This window comes from Diaphorina citri, unplaced genomic scaffold, assembly GCF_000475195.1.
Source record: "Diaphorina citri unplaced genomic scaffold, Diaci psyllid genome assembly version 1.1 scaffold1408, whole genome shotgun sequence".
Taxonomy (NCBI): Eukaryota; Metazoa; Arthropoda; class Insecta; order Hemiptera; family Psyllidae; genus Diaphorina; species Diaphorina citri.
In genome coordinates, this window is record NW_007378834.1 from 1 (window position 1) to 15536 (window position 15536).

The 15536-nt window shown below is 41.5% G+C and overlaps 2 protein-coding genes across 3 annotated transcripts; one reads left to right on the forward strand and one right to left on the reverse strand.

The window, feature by feature from the left end:
* Positions 1-634: 634 nt before the first annotated feature.
* Positions 635-3250, forward strand: LOC103515739 (geranylgeranyl transferase type-2 subunit beta; the record flags this gene model as incomplete). Its single annotated transcript, XM_026828328.1, has 4 exons — positions 635-683; positions 876-1020; positions 1333-1408; positions 2772-3250. Coding segments are annotated over 4 exons (484 nt in total), but the record flags the coding sequence as incomplete, so codon positions are not given.
* Positions 3251-3298: 48 nt separating this feature from the next.
* Positions 3299-5935, reverse strand: LOC103515735 (pickpocket protein 28-like). Of its 2 annotated transcripts, none has more exons than XM_008480675.3 (6): positions 5730-5935; positions 5251-5335; positions 4960-5022; positions 4514-4682; positions 4003-4142; positions 3299-3632 (listed from the first exon to the last, which is right to left on the reverse strand). In XM_008480675.3, the coding sequence occupies exons 1-6, from the start codon at positions 5844-5846 to the stop codon at positions 3466-3468; spliced, it is 741 nt and encodes a 246-aa protein (XP_008478897.1). In that variant the 5' UTR covers positions 5847-5935; the 3' UTR covers positions 3299-3465. The 2 variants fall into 2 exon arrangements, with proteins under 2 accessions (XP_008478897.1, XP_008478896.1); XM_008480674.3 differs by having other exon boundaries at positions 4003-4178.
* Between the last annotated feature and the right edge of the window lie 9601 nt (positions 5936-15536).

Consider the following 15536-nt stretch of genomic DNA (forward strand, 5'->3'; position numbering starts at 1 on the left):
AGTAATGTAATCGGGTCAAATTTTCGATGGTCAGTTTTTAGTGCCAAAACAGGTTTTGAGGTCCCTAGAGCCTAAATCTAAAGTTTCGGCCATTGGTCCGTGTGTCTGTCTGTAAACAAAATAAATCGAGAACGGTAAGAGCTAGAGACTTGAAATTTGTATGTAGCTGTCAAATGTGACAAGGATGCGACACGAAACTTAAATAAGATTGGTGCAGCGCTTGGCGATATTTTACCGTTTTTTGGCGGTTTTCGGTGTAATTTAATGATATCTCGGGAACGGTATGAGCTAGAGACTTGAAATTTGGCATGTTTGTATAGTTCACAAATGTGATAAGGATGCAACTCTAATATTTAGTTTAGATAGGTGCTGCGGTTGGCGGTATTTTGACCGCCTCTTGAAGGGTTTCGACTGCTTTTTGACAGTTTTCAGCTGTACTGACTAAATGGTTAGCAGCAACCTCCGTGGCCGAGTGGGTATCACACTAGGCTTGCACGCAAAAGGTCCGGGTTCGATTCCCGGCGGGGCCGAGGTTTTTTTTCGGCTCTGTGCTTGGAGTTCGGGGTGCACTCAGCCTCGTGAGGACAATTTAGTAGCTACTTTAATCGAGTAGCGACCAGTGGCGGCATTACAATGTGGACACCAGATTTTCTTTTTGTGCTGTTGCTTGTTTGTCATTGCTGGTAAGATTTTTCTCCAATTATTGTTACCTTGTAGGAACATATGTAAGTAGGAGAAAATATGTACATTACCAACTCTGATAAAAGTTACAATAAAAATTTAATTTCACAGAATGGTCCAACATCCTATTGTATGTAGGTGTAGGTACTCTTGACAAATCAACATTTTGACTTTTTTTCTCTCTTTTTTTCCAGGGTAAACTGGATGCCATCAACTTATCTAAAGCTGTCGAGTTCATTCTATCCTGTTGTAACTTTGATGGTGGTTTTGGATCAAGACCAGGTTCTGAAAGTCATGCTGGACTCACATATTGCTGTGTTGGATTCCTCTCCATAACTGGTAAATAAGTAGCCTCTCTATTTCCTAGGACCAGCCCCATATTTCATAAAAAAAACTTTGCACATTTCAAGTTCACTAAAATTTTGATTATGACTTACCTATGACATAATCTTACAGAAGGAAACCTTTGAAAATATTGCATAACCATTACTTAGGTATAATATTTGTAATATGTACCTAACATGCTGAGCTGCTGAGGCCAGAACACTGTCTCCCTAAATTTTTCAAGGCAATCTGGTGCACAATGTTTAGTGACTGATGTTAGAAAGTTATTACAAAATTAAGTTAAAAATCTATTTCTTCCTATTCCAGGTCATCTGCATGAGATAGACGCTGATAAGCTCGCATGGTGGCTTGCAGAACGTGGCGATCACAGTTCCGATAATCTGTACAAATTCTGAAAGGGGGCGATCGTAGAGAAAAGGTTGGGAAACACTGACCCAGGTAAGGAATAGAATAGAACAGGGGTTTCCAACTAGCGGCCCGCGGGCCACTTGTGGCCCACCAGCCCATTTTGGTGGCCCACGAAGCTTTTTGGGATTAGTGTTCAGGTTCCTACAATGCTCCCCTATGTAAAAATGTGGCCCGCGAAGTACCTGCCAATCTAGCATGTGGCCCACATACACATGGAAGTTGGAAACCCCTGGAATAGGATATACTTACCTTTATTATACCTACTGTTAGGATGAGACAGAAAAGTCCCTTTCCCCCAGAGTCCAAGTAATGAATAGTGGTAAAAGGAGATGGATATTAAATGGAAATAGAGAAAATTCAAGATTAAGTAGAGCTAGTGAAAAGAGATGGGCAAATATATAGCCTACAACGTACAATAGCTGAAAAAAATAGGTACCTACTTGAATAATAATAAAAAAAAAATCGATTCTTCTCCTCTGCTTGCCTCAATAAAATTTAACAAGCCAACCTAGTTAGCTTAGTTGGTAGTGCGTCTGCCTTGTAAGCGCTAGGCCGCGGGTTCGATTCCCGCCCGGGGCGGATTTTATCCTTTGTCCGGAGGAAGATGGTAAACAGTAGGGTTGAAATCAAGATAATTAATAGCCAGCCTAGTCAGCTTAGTTGGTACAATTTTGTTAGAGCTCATTTTGAGGGAGATTTCTTCAGTGGGAGATTTTGTAATCGCGCCAGCCTAGTTAGCTTGGTTGGTGGCGCGCCTGCCTTGTAAGCGCTAGGCCGCGGGTTCGATTCCTGCCCGGGGCGGATTTTATCCTGACGTCTATTGTAAGCGCTAGGCCGCGGGTTCGATTCCCGCCCGGGGCGGATTTTATCCTGATGGGATAATGTTCGTTCTCGAGGCGGTAAGCGCTAGGCCGCGGGTTCGATTCCCGCCCGGGGCGGATTTTATCCTGGATAATGTTCGTTCTCGGAACGGCGCTAGACCCGGGTTCGATTCCCGCCCGGGGCGGATTTTATCCTGATGGGATAATGTTCGTTCTCGGAACGGCTGGCTTTCTGCCCGGGTTCGATTCCCGCCCGGGGCGGATTTTATCCTGATGGGATAATGTTCGTTCTCGGAACGGCTGGCTTTCGTCCAAACCTGTCTTCCTCTCTCTTCGATTTCGGGACGATAAGACCATAGCAGTTACAGTTCCCTCTGTCAAACCTCTTAAAAAAATAAATAAATAACAAACCAACAAAAAAGTAGGTATCTGCGTACACACGCCCCAGGCATTGAGTCAAGCTATCCATCTAGTCCTAGTGGGTTGAGTAAGCTAGTGGTTCCGAATTTGATTTCAAAACCGGGTTGGATTCCAGGATGTAGAATCCGGCGGTATCAGTGACCGACCCCTGGACATACCGGACCCATTTCACACCCTGTTCGGTGTAGCTGCCCTCACCATGTTAGATCCGCCTACTCCTGATGTCCTACCTGTGGATCCTACCTACTGTATGCCTCGCTATGTTATCGAACGGCTCAACCTGAATCCCCAGAGACTGCCCCCTTTGTAACAAACCTTGTGATGGTTCCTGTAAATAATGCTAATGTAAGTGTTTGTTAGATCACGGAACATTTTGTTCAATCCGAGGAGTAGAAGGCAGGTAGGTTTGTTCTATTCTAAAATCATCGATTTTTGTTGTAACAGCAACATTGTAAGTCTGATAGTCAGAGCATTTTGTACAAGTACCAAGTGTCTCTTATGTTATTTTCATCCTAATGATTAAGGTATTTATTTTTAATGCTCATTCATTATTTTCTTACTTTCTCTTTCCTCCCAATTTAAAAACTAAAAAGAAAATGAGAAATACCCAAGATATTCATCTACTGTATGTAATTAAGGTAGGTAATATAACTATTTATTTATTTATTAAATACCTTCTTGGTTTCATTTGATACCGTTTTTCTTTAAGAAAGAAAATTATCTTAAAAAATTAGTGTTCTAAAGACTAAGGAGGTAATTAATATTATTCAAACAGGTAATTAACAGAACTCTACTCTATGTACGGCGTCTGAACAAAGAATGAGCTTTTCTTCTTTTTCTTTTGCCGTTTCTGTTTCCAAACGTTGACCAAAATCCGAAGCGTCAAGAAGTAGAAGATCTCAAACACACTCACAATGCTGCACCCAATGAACAAACTCATCACGCCTCCGATGTTAGCTGAAACAGAAAAAAAGTCCTATTGCATAAGAAAAATTACCTAATAGTCAATTTCTAGCATTTGAAACCAACCTATTGCATTTGTCAACAGAATTCTTTTTCTTCGCCTTTTCCCGAGTACAGACGGAGTCGGCCTTTTTCGTCAGCCTCTCAATCAGCCCTAACTAGGGTGATTGCTTTGGGCTGACATTTGGTTTTGGCTACAAATTTTACGAGTGGATGCTGTTTGGCACTCAACCTTTGCTAATTCTTTAGCAAGGGAAATTCAGGCTGGTATATTCCCTGTTTAAAGTCCCCCAGCCAGGCTAAGCTGGTATACGCCCTGTTTAACGTCCCCCAGCCAGGCAGGACGCTCACCCCCTATACTCACCCACGAGTTCGCTGAATGTCATCATGGGTGATCGCATAACACTGGACACGGTGTTTTTCTTGAAGAACAAGTTGAGGACAGCTATGTTGGGTCGACTCTCCCCCGGAGAGAGCGAAGTGTTGATCTTGGCGGGATCTCGCCTGTAGTCAGGGGTATACAAAAGTCCGTCATCAAAGCTGAAAGAACGATCGTAATGGCAGCACACACACAAACGGCTGGGTTTGTATCCATTGTAAACATTTCCAAGTCAACTTTGAATATTAACTACATACCCGGATTTTTTTTTAATAAGGAATGTTTAAGTGTGCTAAGCATAAATGCTTGTCACAAATATCGTTCCTCAATTAAAACACGTAGATAAATTTTATGATTTGACTTGGACTTGAACCGCCAACCTCCAGATCCAAAGTCCAACGCGTTAGCAACTGCACCACTGAGGATGGTCCGGAGAATGGGAGAAAGTCAGCCTTGAGACCACCCTGGCTTTTTGATATACCAAGTTGAGACTTACAATTTGGTGGCGTCTACTTTGGAAGCAAACTTGGTCCAGTTTCTTGTCAACTCAACAATGTCGATGTCATATCGGATTTCTGAGCAAGATGGTAAACATTGGCATTCCTCCAGATTGGTTTTCTTCAGCTTTTTATCCTGAGCAGTCCCGTTTTCGAACAGTGAAAAGCCTGCAAGATAGATCAACAAAAAAGTTGTGTAAATTGTTGCTCTGATATTGCATACATTGTTTGCTCTCAGTTTATCTAAAATATCTTAGCTATCACCGTTGTAGCATTAGCAATATTATTAAACAGTGAAAATAGCTACTAAGTACCCAGTGGAAAAAAAAAAAGAGGTGTAATAAAAGTTTTACTGTAACAACAGACGTTTTATGGTTCCGAAATCGAAGATAGCGGGAGAGAAAAAAAGGTTTACATTGATTCAAAAAATTAAAGAATTCCTTACGTTTGCTGAGTGTGAAGAGACAATCTCGTTTACCAGGTCCGCATACTGGAGTGTTCTTGCCTCCTGGAACAATATGAGCATATTTTGCTTCATCGATTATCGGGATCTCTGAATAAAAAGCGCTTTGGTTTGGTGGTGGTTTGGTTCGGTGGAAAAAAGAAAATAATGACTGCTGAAACCCTCCAAGAGATAATTTTGTTTGAAAAATACAGGTGCTAATACTATAAAATGGCCCGAAGAAAAATCTTTGCTTGGCTCGGACAGTAAGTTAGTTGCTATTTCCTTACTTACTCGGATGACTGAACGAAACACAACCGCATGTCTCCAGAGTCTTATTAGATCTACACTCCATGTCGCAATGTGCTTGGCTGTATGACTGGAAAATATCAGAATAGTAGTTAACATTTGCCTTTTTGTAACTCAGTCAGATAACGCTACCTAGCAAGTGGTGATTTTTTTTAAAAAAAAAAAAAAAAAATGGCCCCCATGGCCCTGTGAAGCAAAAAAAAAACAGTAAATTTAATTTTAATCAAATTCAAATCTGACTAACTACAGGCCTTAAAGAGTTATCGCGTAACGTGCTGACAAACTATAAATATCTGAGAGTTAAATTTTGGACCTCACTTCCTTGGGCAATCAAAACTGACAAAATATTTCAGGGAAATCAAGAATTGTATCAGTTCTGACTTTTTTAATCCTGCCTCCAAATCAAAAATTTCATATTTTTTCCCGATCCTGTCACGAATGGAACACGACCTCCCGCTACTCACCTTGAAGTATTGAAGTTGTCTTTCGTTCTCAAAGAAGCATCCACGATCCACAGGTCGCCAGTCGCGTAGGCTATCAGCAGTAGACGTTGTATAGGCAGTCAGGTAGACTACCACCATACGGTTTGGGTTCAGATAGGTCCGCGGATTTAGAGTGCTGGGGTACTCACTAGGGTTGTGGAAAAATGTCTGTCGTCCCCAGTGCGATGTGGGAGAGGGAAAGGAACATTTATCGAGATTAGTGTGTTTAGTTTGATGTGATAACCCACAGACATGCTTGTAAATCTTTGTCTTTATAATGGATGAAAATAGTTTGTAAATATTTGGAAGGCAAGTGATTGGACGAAAGTTTCCTGGTTCATGAGTATCTCTCTCTCTCTCTCTCTCTCTCTCTCTCTCTCTCTCTCTCTCTCTCTCTCTCTCTCTCTCATTTCTCCTCTTAAACATGCACGTTTTTCGGTTAGGACTGTACGTTTCTCTTTTTACCCACGCCACGTTTCTATTAGTAGTTGGGGGACACCCTGTATTTTGCACATAATTTATGACCCTGGGGGTCGTAATGTCCCCCCCCCATCCCCCCTATCCCCAGGGATTGGCATGGGTCCAAATATCTATGGGAACGCCGCACCGCGCGCTATACACACCAATCCAGACTCTATGGGTCAACGGGCGAACACGTGGCCCATTGTATGTGAACTGAGTAGAGAGTGAATGAGTGAGTTAGAATGAAGAACGACTCAGTTCATGAGTCAGATCTTGAAATATGTTCCTAACAGGATAGAATGTGACAATTTTAAGTAGCCTATGTCACCCGGAGTACTTTTCTTAACAACCATGCCGCACCGCGCGCTATACACACCAATCCAGACTCTATGGGTCAACGGGCGAACACGTGGCCCATTGTATGTGAACTGAGTAGAGAGTTAATGAGTGAGTGAGTGAGTGAGTGAGTTAGAATGAAGAACGACTCAGTTCATAAGTCAGATCTTGAAATATGTTCCTAACAGATTGTGAAAATTTCAAGTAGCCTATGTCACCCGGAGTACTTTTCTTAACAACCACAAAAAATTTCATCAAAATCGGTCGAGCCGTTTTCTCGTGAAAAGAGGACAACCAAAGGTCTATTAAGCGTAACAGACAGACATACACACAGACAGACAGAAATTTTTCTAATGTGATTTTTGGAATCGAGGATGCATAAGGAGTAAGAATAACTAAAAATTTCACGATTCTAAGCAATGCACAGACAAATCTACAATTTTATACATTTGGAATACCCTATAGGTACCAACTACTAAGTATTATCTACTCTGATCACGCACGTGGTTGATAAAGAACAGCATGTATGAAAAGTTTTGGATTGAATGTTTTTTGAACAAATTAGTTACAGTTATAGTGGAGAGTAACTTTTATCAATTCATCTTAATATGTATGCTGGAACTTCACAAAGTTACTGAGTCCCCCCCATCAAGAAATTAGTTATACAGTTATGCTACGACACAGGCCACATGCGTCTAATGTAGCAGTTGTTTCATTGCCTCCATCAAGAAATTAGTTATACAGTTATGCTACGACACAGGCCACATGTGTCTAATGTAGCAGTTGTTTCATTGCCTCCATCAAGAAATTAGTTATACAGTTATGCTACGACACAGGCCACATGCGTCTAATGTAGCAGTTGTTTCATTGCCTCCATCAAGAAATTAGTTATACAGTTATGCTACGACACAGGCCACATGTGTCTAATGTAGCAGTTGTTTCATTGCCTCCATCAAGAAATTAGTTATACAGTTATGCTACGACACAGGCCACATGCGTCTAATGTAGCAGTTGTTTCATTGCCTCCATCAAGAAATTAGTTATACAGTTATGCTACGACACAGGCCACATGCGTCTAATGTAGCAGTTGTTTCATTGCCTCCATCAAGAAATTAGTTATACAGTTATGCTACGACACAGGCCACATGCGTCTAATGTAGCAGTTGTTTCATTGCCTCCATCAAGAAATTAGTTATACAGTTATGCTACGACACAGGCCACATGCGTCTAATGTAGCAGTTGTTTCATTGCCTCCATCAAGAAATTAGTTATACAGTTATGCTACGACACAGGCCACATGCGTCTAATGTAGCAGTTGTTTCATTGCCTCCATCAAGAAATTAGTTATACAGTTATGCTACGACACAGGCCACATGCGTCTAATGTAGCAGTTGTTTCATTGCCTCCATCAAGAAATTAGTTATACAGTTATGCTACGACACAGGCCACATGCGTCTAATGTAGCAGTTGTTTCATTGCCTCCATCAAGAAATTAGTTATACAGTTATGCTACGACACAGGCCACATGCGTCTAATGTAGCAGTTGTTTCATTGCCTCCATCAAGAAATTAGTTATACAGTTATGCTACGACACAGGCCACATGCGTCTAATGTAGCAGTTGTTTCATTGCCTCCATCAAGAAATTAGTTATACAGTTATGCTACGACACAGGCCACATGCGTCTAATGTAGCAGTTGTTTCATTGCCTCCATCAAGAAATTAGTTATACAGTTATGCTACGACACAGGCCACATGCGTCTAATGTAGCAGTTGTTTCATTGCCTCCATCAAGAAATTAGTTATACAGTTATGCTACGACACAGGCCACATGCGTCTAATGTAGCAGTTGTTTCATTGCCTCCATCAAGAAATTAGTTATACAGTTATGCTACGACACAGGCCACATGCGTCTAATGTAGCAGTTGTTTCATTGCCTCCATCAAGAAATTAGTTATACAGTTATGCTACGACACAGGCCACATGCGTCTAATGTAGCAGTTGTTTCATTGCCTCCATCAAGAAATTAGTTATACAGTTATGCTACGACACAGGCCACATGCGTCTAATGTAGCAGTTGTTTCATTGCCTCCATCAAGAAATTAGTTATACAGTTATGCTACGACACAGGCCACATGCGTCTAATGTAGCAGTTGTTTCATTGCCTCCATCAAGAAATTAGTTATACAGTTATGCTACGACACAGGCCACCCCCCAATCAACATCGAAGTGCTATTATCGTGGTTTCAACACCTTTGGCTCGGGGAATTTTTTCTCCTCCTCCTCCTTCTCTTCTTTTTTCTCCTCCTCCTTCTCTTCTTCTCATTGTTTTTCTTTTCCATTTCATTACCTTCTGGCCCCTCGAGCAGTTTGTTTTCACCATTTTCTTCTTTGTATATTATCTCTTCTTCCTCTTTACCCCTCCCTTTTGCAAGATCCTGAATTGCAGGCTTCTGTGTGAGAGGGGTTCTTGCTTAAAATCGAAAGGAGACAGCTTAATAGTTAGTTTGGAGGGTACTGCGTCCGCCTGCCTAAGCGCTAGGTCACGGGTTCGATTCCCGCCCGGGCCGGATTTTATCCCACAAAACCAGATAACTTTTGTTCTAGGAACGGCTGGGTTTCTCCTATCCTGTCTCCCTTCTCTCTTCGATTTCGGGACGATAAGACCTTAGCAGTTACAGTTCTCCCTATCAAACCTCTTAAAAAGCTTAACCCTCCTTAAATAAATTCCTTCAATTTCCTCTCTTCATTTATACTTTCCATTTAGTTCTTTCTTTCCCTCCTGTCCTTCTTCCTCCTCCTATTCCTTCATTCTAACTCATTTATCTTACATCAGATTTTCCGCTGCTAAATTTCGACACGTAAAAAAATACCCTCTCTCTCTCTCTCTCTCTCTCTCTCTCTCTCTCTCTCTTACCCTCCCCACGAAAAAAAACCCCCCCCCCCCTCCCTCTCTCTCTCTCTCTCTCTCTCTCTCTCTTACCCTCCCAATATCATCATCAATTACATTGGAAGAAATTCTCCCCCTCCCCTCCCCTCCTTCTCCCCCCATCTAGATTAGAGGTGGTAAATCGTAATTCCAAGAGGCTTTTTCTATTTAACTCATCTCCAGTTACAGAAAAAAACTAGGGTGCCGGCAGCCCAATCGGGTGACTGGGTTCCGGCACTCTAATAATATTGAACTCTATATCGGGAACCTCGACCAGGAATTGAGTGAAAAATGGGATGCAGAAGAGACAGAAGAGGGTAAAATGATGTGTAGGAGAGAAGAGAGAATAGAAGAGGAGAGAGGGAAAGAAGGATTGAGAAAGGAGAGAGCGAACAAGTGCAACACTACAACACTTGAGAATTTGCTAATTACTGTTAGTAGGTACATTTAAGTATTTCATAACAGCTGATATTTTGTGACATTGTTTTGTTTGAAGGTTATTCAAAACAAATAAATGATTAGGTACATAATTATGTATTTCATAACAGCTGATATTTTGTGACATTTGTTTATTTTGAAGGTTATTCAAAACAAATAAAATGATTTCAATTCTGATCGTCTCCTAAGAAATGTGAGTTCTTTTCTTTTTTCTGATCTTATTTTCCAAGTGTAACAAGGAATAAACAGAGGGTACTGCGTCCGCCTACCTAAGCGCTAGGTCACGGGTTCGATTCCCTCCCGGGCCGGATTTTATCCCAAAAACAGATAACTTTTGTTCTAGGAACGGCTGGGTTTCTCCTATCCTGTCTTCCTTCTCTCTTCGATTTCCGGATGATAAGACCTTGGCAGTTACAGTTCCCTCTATAGCCGAGTCTAGCCGCTATCAAACCTCTTACAAAGCTTAACCCTTCTTAAATAAATTCCTTCAATTTCCTCTCTCATTTATACTTTCCATTTAGTTCTTTCTTTCCCTCCTATCCTTCTTCCTCCTCCTATTCCTTCATTCTAACTCATTTATCTTACATCAGATTTTCCGCTGCTAAATTTCGACACGTAAAAAAATACCCTCTCTCTCTCTCTCTCTCTCTCTCTCTCTCTCTCTCTCTTACCCTCCCCAATATCATCATCAATTACATTGAAAGAAATTCTCCCCCTCCCCTCCCCTCCTTTTCCCCCCACCTAGATTAGAAGTGGTAATTCGTAATTCCAAGAGGCTTTTTCTATATAACTCATCTCCAGTTACACTGAGAAAAAAAACTAGGGTGCCGGCAGCCCAATCGGGTGACTGGGTTCCGGCACTCTTATGTTGAACTCTATATCGGGAAGCTCGACACTGTAATATATCATTCCAACAAACTAAATCAGGGTTGTTTTTTTTCAGTTAGGCATAGGTTTCAGGGTGGTGTAAGGTAATTTCTTCGGCTTTCAATAAGGTAGAGCGGAAGGCTGAGATGAGCTTTCCTCATCTGTTAACGATAGTGTACGCCCCCTGACGCAAATCGACCTAGCGCTTAGAAGGCTGACAAGACGACGCGGGTTCGATTTGCGCCTGGGACGAACATTATCCTAAACAGATAAGGTTCGTTCTTGGAACGGCTGGCTTTCTCCTATCCTGTCTTCTCTTTTCGCTCTCGGGACTTTAAGGCCTTAGCAGTAACAGTTTCCTCTATCAAGTCTCTTGTTTTGAAATTCTTACTGTACTATACTATACTATATCACTATCATTATCAATGATAAAATCCGCCCCGGGCGGGAATCGAACCCGCGGCCTGGCGCTTACAAGGCAGACGCACTACCAACCAAGCTAACTAGGCTGGCTAAAAAATCAGGGTTGTTTTTTTTTCAGTTAGGCATAGGTTTCAGGGTGGTGTAAGGTAATTTCTTCGGCTTTCAACAAAATAGAGCGGAAGGCTTAGATGAGCTTTCCTCATCTGTTAACGATAGTGTACGCCCCCTGGCGCAAATCGAAGCCTCGACCTAGCGCTTACAACGCTGACGAGACGACGCGTGTTCGATTTGCGCCTGGAACGAACTTTATCCTAAACAGATAAGGTTCGTTCTTGGAACGGCTGGCTTTCTCCTATCCTGTCTTCCCTTTTCGCTCTCGGGACTTTAAGGCCTCAGCAGTAACAGTTCCCTCTATCAAGTCTCTTGTTTTGAAATTCTTACTGTACTATCACTATCATTATCAATTCATTGTAGTTTTTTTTACTTTTCGCTAAATCTCTGACAATCAAGCAGTTTTGTTCTTGATTAGAAAACATAAAATCCGCCCCGGGCGGGAATCGAACCCGCGGCCTAGTGCTTACAAGGCAGACGCACTACCAACTAAGCTAACTAGGCTGGCTTGTGCACAATTGCAGATTCGAACACAGTAAACTCAGGGTCGTGCTGCGCGCTGGTTGATGTTGTGTTCATTCTTAAAGCGCTGGTAATATGACTCCACTAGCTGTCCTAATCCTAAGGTTGAGAAGATCTTACCTGAAAAGGCAACACCGGCTCAGCTGGTATGGATGGAGGGTCTGCTTTGGGGCCGTTAGAATACATGGGCAACTTTCTGTGCTCAGTTTTCGTCCAACAATGAAAATGGCCTTCCTTTATAGCTATACTAACGCCACAATAATTTCGTCTGTACTGAAATTTGTACAGCCACGATTCTGAGAATGGATGACACTATTGTTTATTTTCAAATTCAAATTATTGGGTAGGTACTTATAACTTACTAACAAAGAAGTAATAGGTAGGTACCTACTTATAAATTAAAATAAAAAAAAACATGGAAAATATGTACCTACTATTATAGGTAGGTACTTATGAATGACAAAAAAAATAAAAATTCGGATTTGTGTTCAAAAAAACATCACAAATCAGCAAATCACAATGCTTTCCCCCCAAAAAATTAAAGGATATTTCGTTCTCTTTTTTCATTATTTTCATCATCGTCAGTAGAGGCGCCTACTGTAGGTACCTACCTACCTACCTACATAATTTTGCCCCGTTATTTGGTGGGGGAGTATAGGTAAATAAGAAAAGGTAAGAATATTTGAATTCTAGTTTTCATTATTTGTTTTCCTCTTCAGCAATGATAGAAGAAAACTTCAAAAACGGACTCTTATTTGGAAGTGTGTGTAGGATTTGAATTGAAATGCTAGTAGACTAGGAATTATTTATTATCCTTTTTTTTCTTTCGAGAGTTCGTTGTCCCCCCCCCCAAGTATGTATGTAGGTACCATTTAGATTGGTAGGGTACAGGTACCTATTGTGAAAGTTGATACGTAGTTACGTATCTATGGCTAATCAACGTAGATAAGCATTAAAGGTTAGTTTTTCCAGTTGACTAAAGAATAAATGATCGGGAAGATTGCGACCCCAGTAGCAGAGAAGACGGTACCTATTTTTCAAATTTTCGCGCCTTGATGGCTTCACTTTTGTAAAAAACAATCGTCTCAGCGGTAAACTTTACGTTTCATGAGTGCAACACCAGGCTCGTGTTTCAATAAAACAGACGTACAGGGGATTAGAAATTGGACTTTTTTTTTCTTCATCTTTTTGTTCATACTTGATTTGATCACGAACCACGCCGGATTTGAAGGCCACCATCAGATGAGTAACTGCCTAACAAACAACAACAAAACTCCATTTCATAGAGGGAATGGAGCAGTTGCAAATTCCGTTGGTCCTCATTTTTCCTGCTCTATGACTTTGAAACATCACTCAAGTAAGCACAACTGATCTATTGTAACTACTGAGGTCCCAATCGTCCCGGAAGAAGAGAGAAGAAAGACAGGATAGGAGAAAGACAGACGTTCCGAGAACGAACCCTAGCTGTTTAAGTTAAAGTTCGCCCCGGGCGGGAATCGAACACGCGACCTAGTGCTTACAAGGCAGGCACGCTACCCTCCAAGCTACCGAACGGAAACGGATCAACCAACTAGGAGCAGAGGTTACCCCTATTGGAAAAGAAAAGGTTGGGACCTGAAAATCGACCCTGCCTTAGAAGGATAAGGAAAAGAAGAAAGAGGAGGAGGAGAAGGAGGAGAAGGAGGAGGAGAAGGAGGAGGAGGAGGAGGAGAAGGAGGAGAAGAAGGAGGAGGAGGAGAAGGAGGAGGAGAAGAAGGAGGAGGAGGAGGAAGAGAAGGAGGAGGAGGAGGAGGAGGAGGAGAAAGGAGAAGATAATGAAAATTGCTGATGGATTCGCAAATTTAAAAGGAAGGAAGAAGAGAGAGAGAGAGAAAGAGAGAGCCAAGAGAGAGAGAGAGTCAAGAGAGAGTGAGAGAGAAAGAGTCAAGAGAGAGAGAGAGAGAGAGAGAGAGAGAGAGAGAGAGAGAGAGAGAGAGAGAGAGAGAGAGAGAGGGGTCGAAGTCCGCAACTATGAAGTTTCAAAAAAAAAGTTAACCCCAAGAAAAGGGATCCCGAGGTGGGGGGGGGGGGGGGGGGATTGTAAATTTGAACTTGTGTGATGTTTTAACAGGGAGCTTTTGGGAGTTAATTGTTAAAAACTGGGAGAAAATGGAGGAATATACCTAATTGTTTGAAAATATTATTGTTCTTGGTAAAATTGTACAATAATACGAAGAACAGGGTGTGCGGTATAGGAGAATAGGGTGGTCACAAACTTTGGGGACTTGTAGTGGTGTGGTGTGAGATTTCCAAAAGGGGAAGCTACAAGCTACATCTTTATATTATAAGAACGAGATCCATTCACTCATTCACATCGGTATAGGAGAATAGGGTGGTCACAAACTTTGGGGACTTGTAGTGGTGTGGTGTGAGATTTCCAAAAGGGGAAGCTACAAGCTACATATTGTATAATCCCACACAGAGCATACCGATCTACCAACCTCAGTGGTGCAGTGGTTAACGCGTTGGACTTCTGGAGGTTGGTGGTTCGAGTTCAAGTCAAGTCATAGAATTTATCTAGGTGTAATAATTGGGGAACGATATTTGTGGCAAGCATTTAAGTATGCTTAACACTCTAAAAAATTTCTCATACAGTATGCCGATCCGCTGGTGGTCTAAGAATCCAGGTTGAATAATCACAAGAGTCGTATTTTCCCTTCCGAATTTCTCCTCTTCTGAAGCTCGTTTCTCCTCTTTTGGTGTGATAGCACCTGTACTAAACCGTAGGGAATCCAAAATGGTGCGCCATCGGAATGCGTTCCGTTTCCCAAAGTTTCAAGAAAGGAAAATACACCCTTTTACTATTTTCGTTAAGTTTGGTAAGTAGGGGCGATGCGGTATAGATAAGATGAGCATATCGGCAACAGTGTAAAACTTTAAAGCTTCCCCTTTGAAATATCGCACCCCACTCCACTGATGTGAGCGTATTTTATGATGAAACTTTTTCCGTTGTAAAAACTAATATGTTCCCGGTGGGGGAAACTAAATATTGTGTTTTCAATGGAACTTTAAGGGTGTAGATAACTGAAGATATTGTGTTTTCAATGGAACTTAGGGTTGTAGATATAGATAACTAAAAATATTGTGTTTTCAATAGAACTTTAAGGTTCAAACTCGAAGGCTTTAGGGGTGCCTAAGAGTACCCTATCATACTATACGAGATGTGAAAGTTGGGATGAAAAATTTCCTTGAGGACGAGGAGGTGGAGGGAGCAGGAGGATAAGAATAAAGAAGAAGAAGAAGAGAACGACGAGAAAGAGAAGGAGGAGGAGAAGGAAAAAGAAAAAGACCTTCTCCTCTTCTTATTCTTCTTTTTGTCATCTTCTTTTTCTTCTTTGTCCTCCTCTTTAATATCATCTCCTAATTCTTTTTCTTATCTATTCCTCTTTCTCCTTTACCGTCAGCTTCTCTTTCTTCAACGCAGTCTGCTGCTGCTGCTTCTTCTTCTTCCTCCTTCTTCTCCTCTTCGTCTTCTTCTTCAACATCATCTCCTATTTCTTCTTCTTCATTCCATTCTCTAATTTCACGACCTCTCATCTGTCATATTTCTCCTAAAACACTCGGAAATACCGGTAAAACTCTCCGTCTCGTGTTTTGTGTTTCATTTAGTATTCAGCTACGTGAGCGAGAGAGAGAGAGAGAGAGAGAGAGAGAGAGAGAGAGA

What these genes read in the sequence shown, in the direction of transcription:
- LOC103515735 (XM_008480674.3), bottom strand. Translation starts at nt 5,846, where the DNA reads ATGGTGGTAGTCTACCTGACTGCCTATACAACGTCTACTGCTGATAGC. An exon ending in TCTCTTCACACTCAGCAAAC is followed by an intron (nt 4,683 to 4,959) that starts GTAAGGAATTCT and finishes TCTATCTTGCAG; the next exon opens with GCTTTTCACTGTTCGAAAAC. An exon ending in AAAGTAGACGCCACCAAATT is followed by an intron (nt 4,179 to 4,513) that starts GTAAGTCTCAAC and finishes TCGTTCTTTCAG; the next exon opens with CTTTGATGACGGACTTTTGT.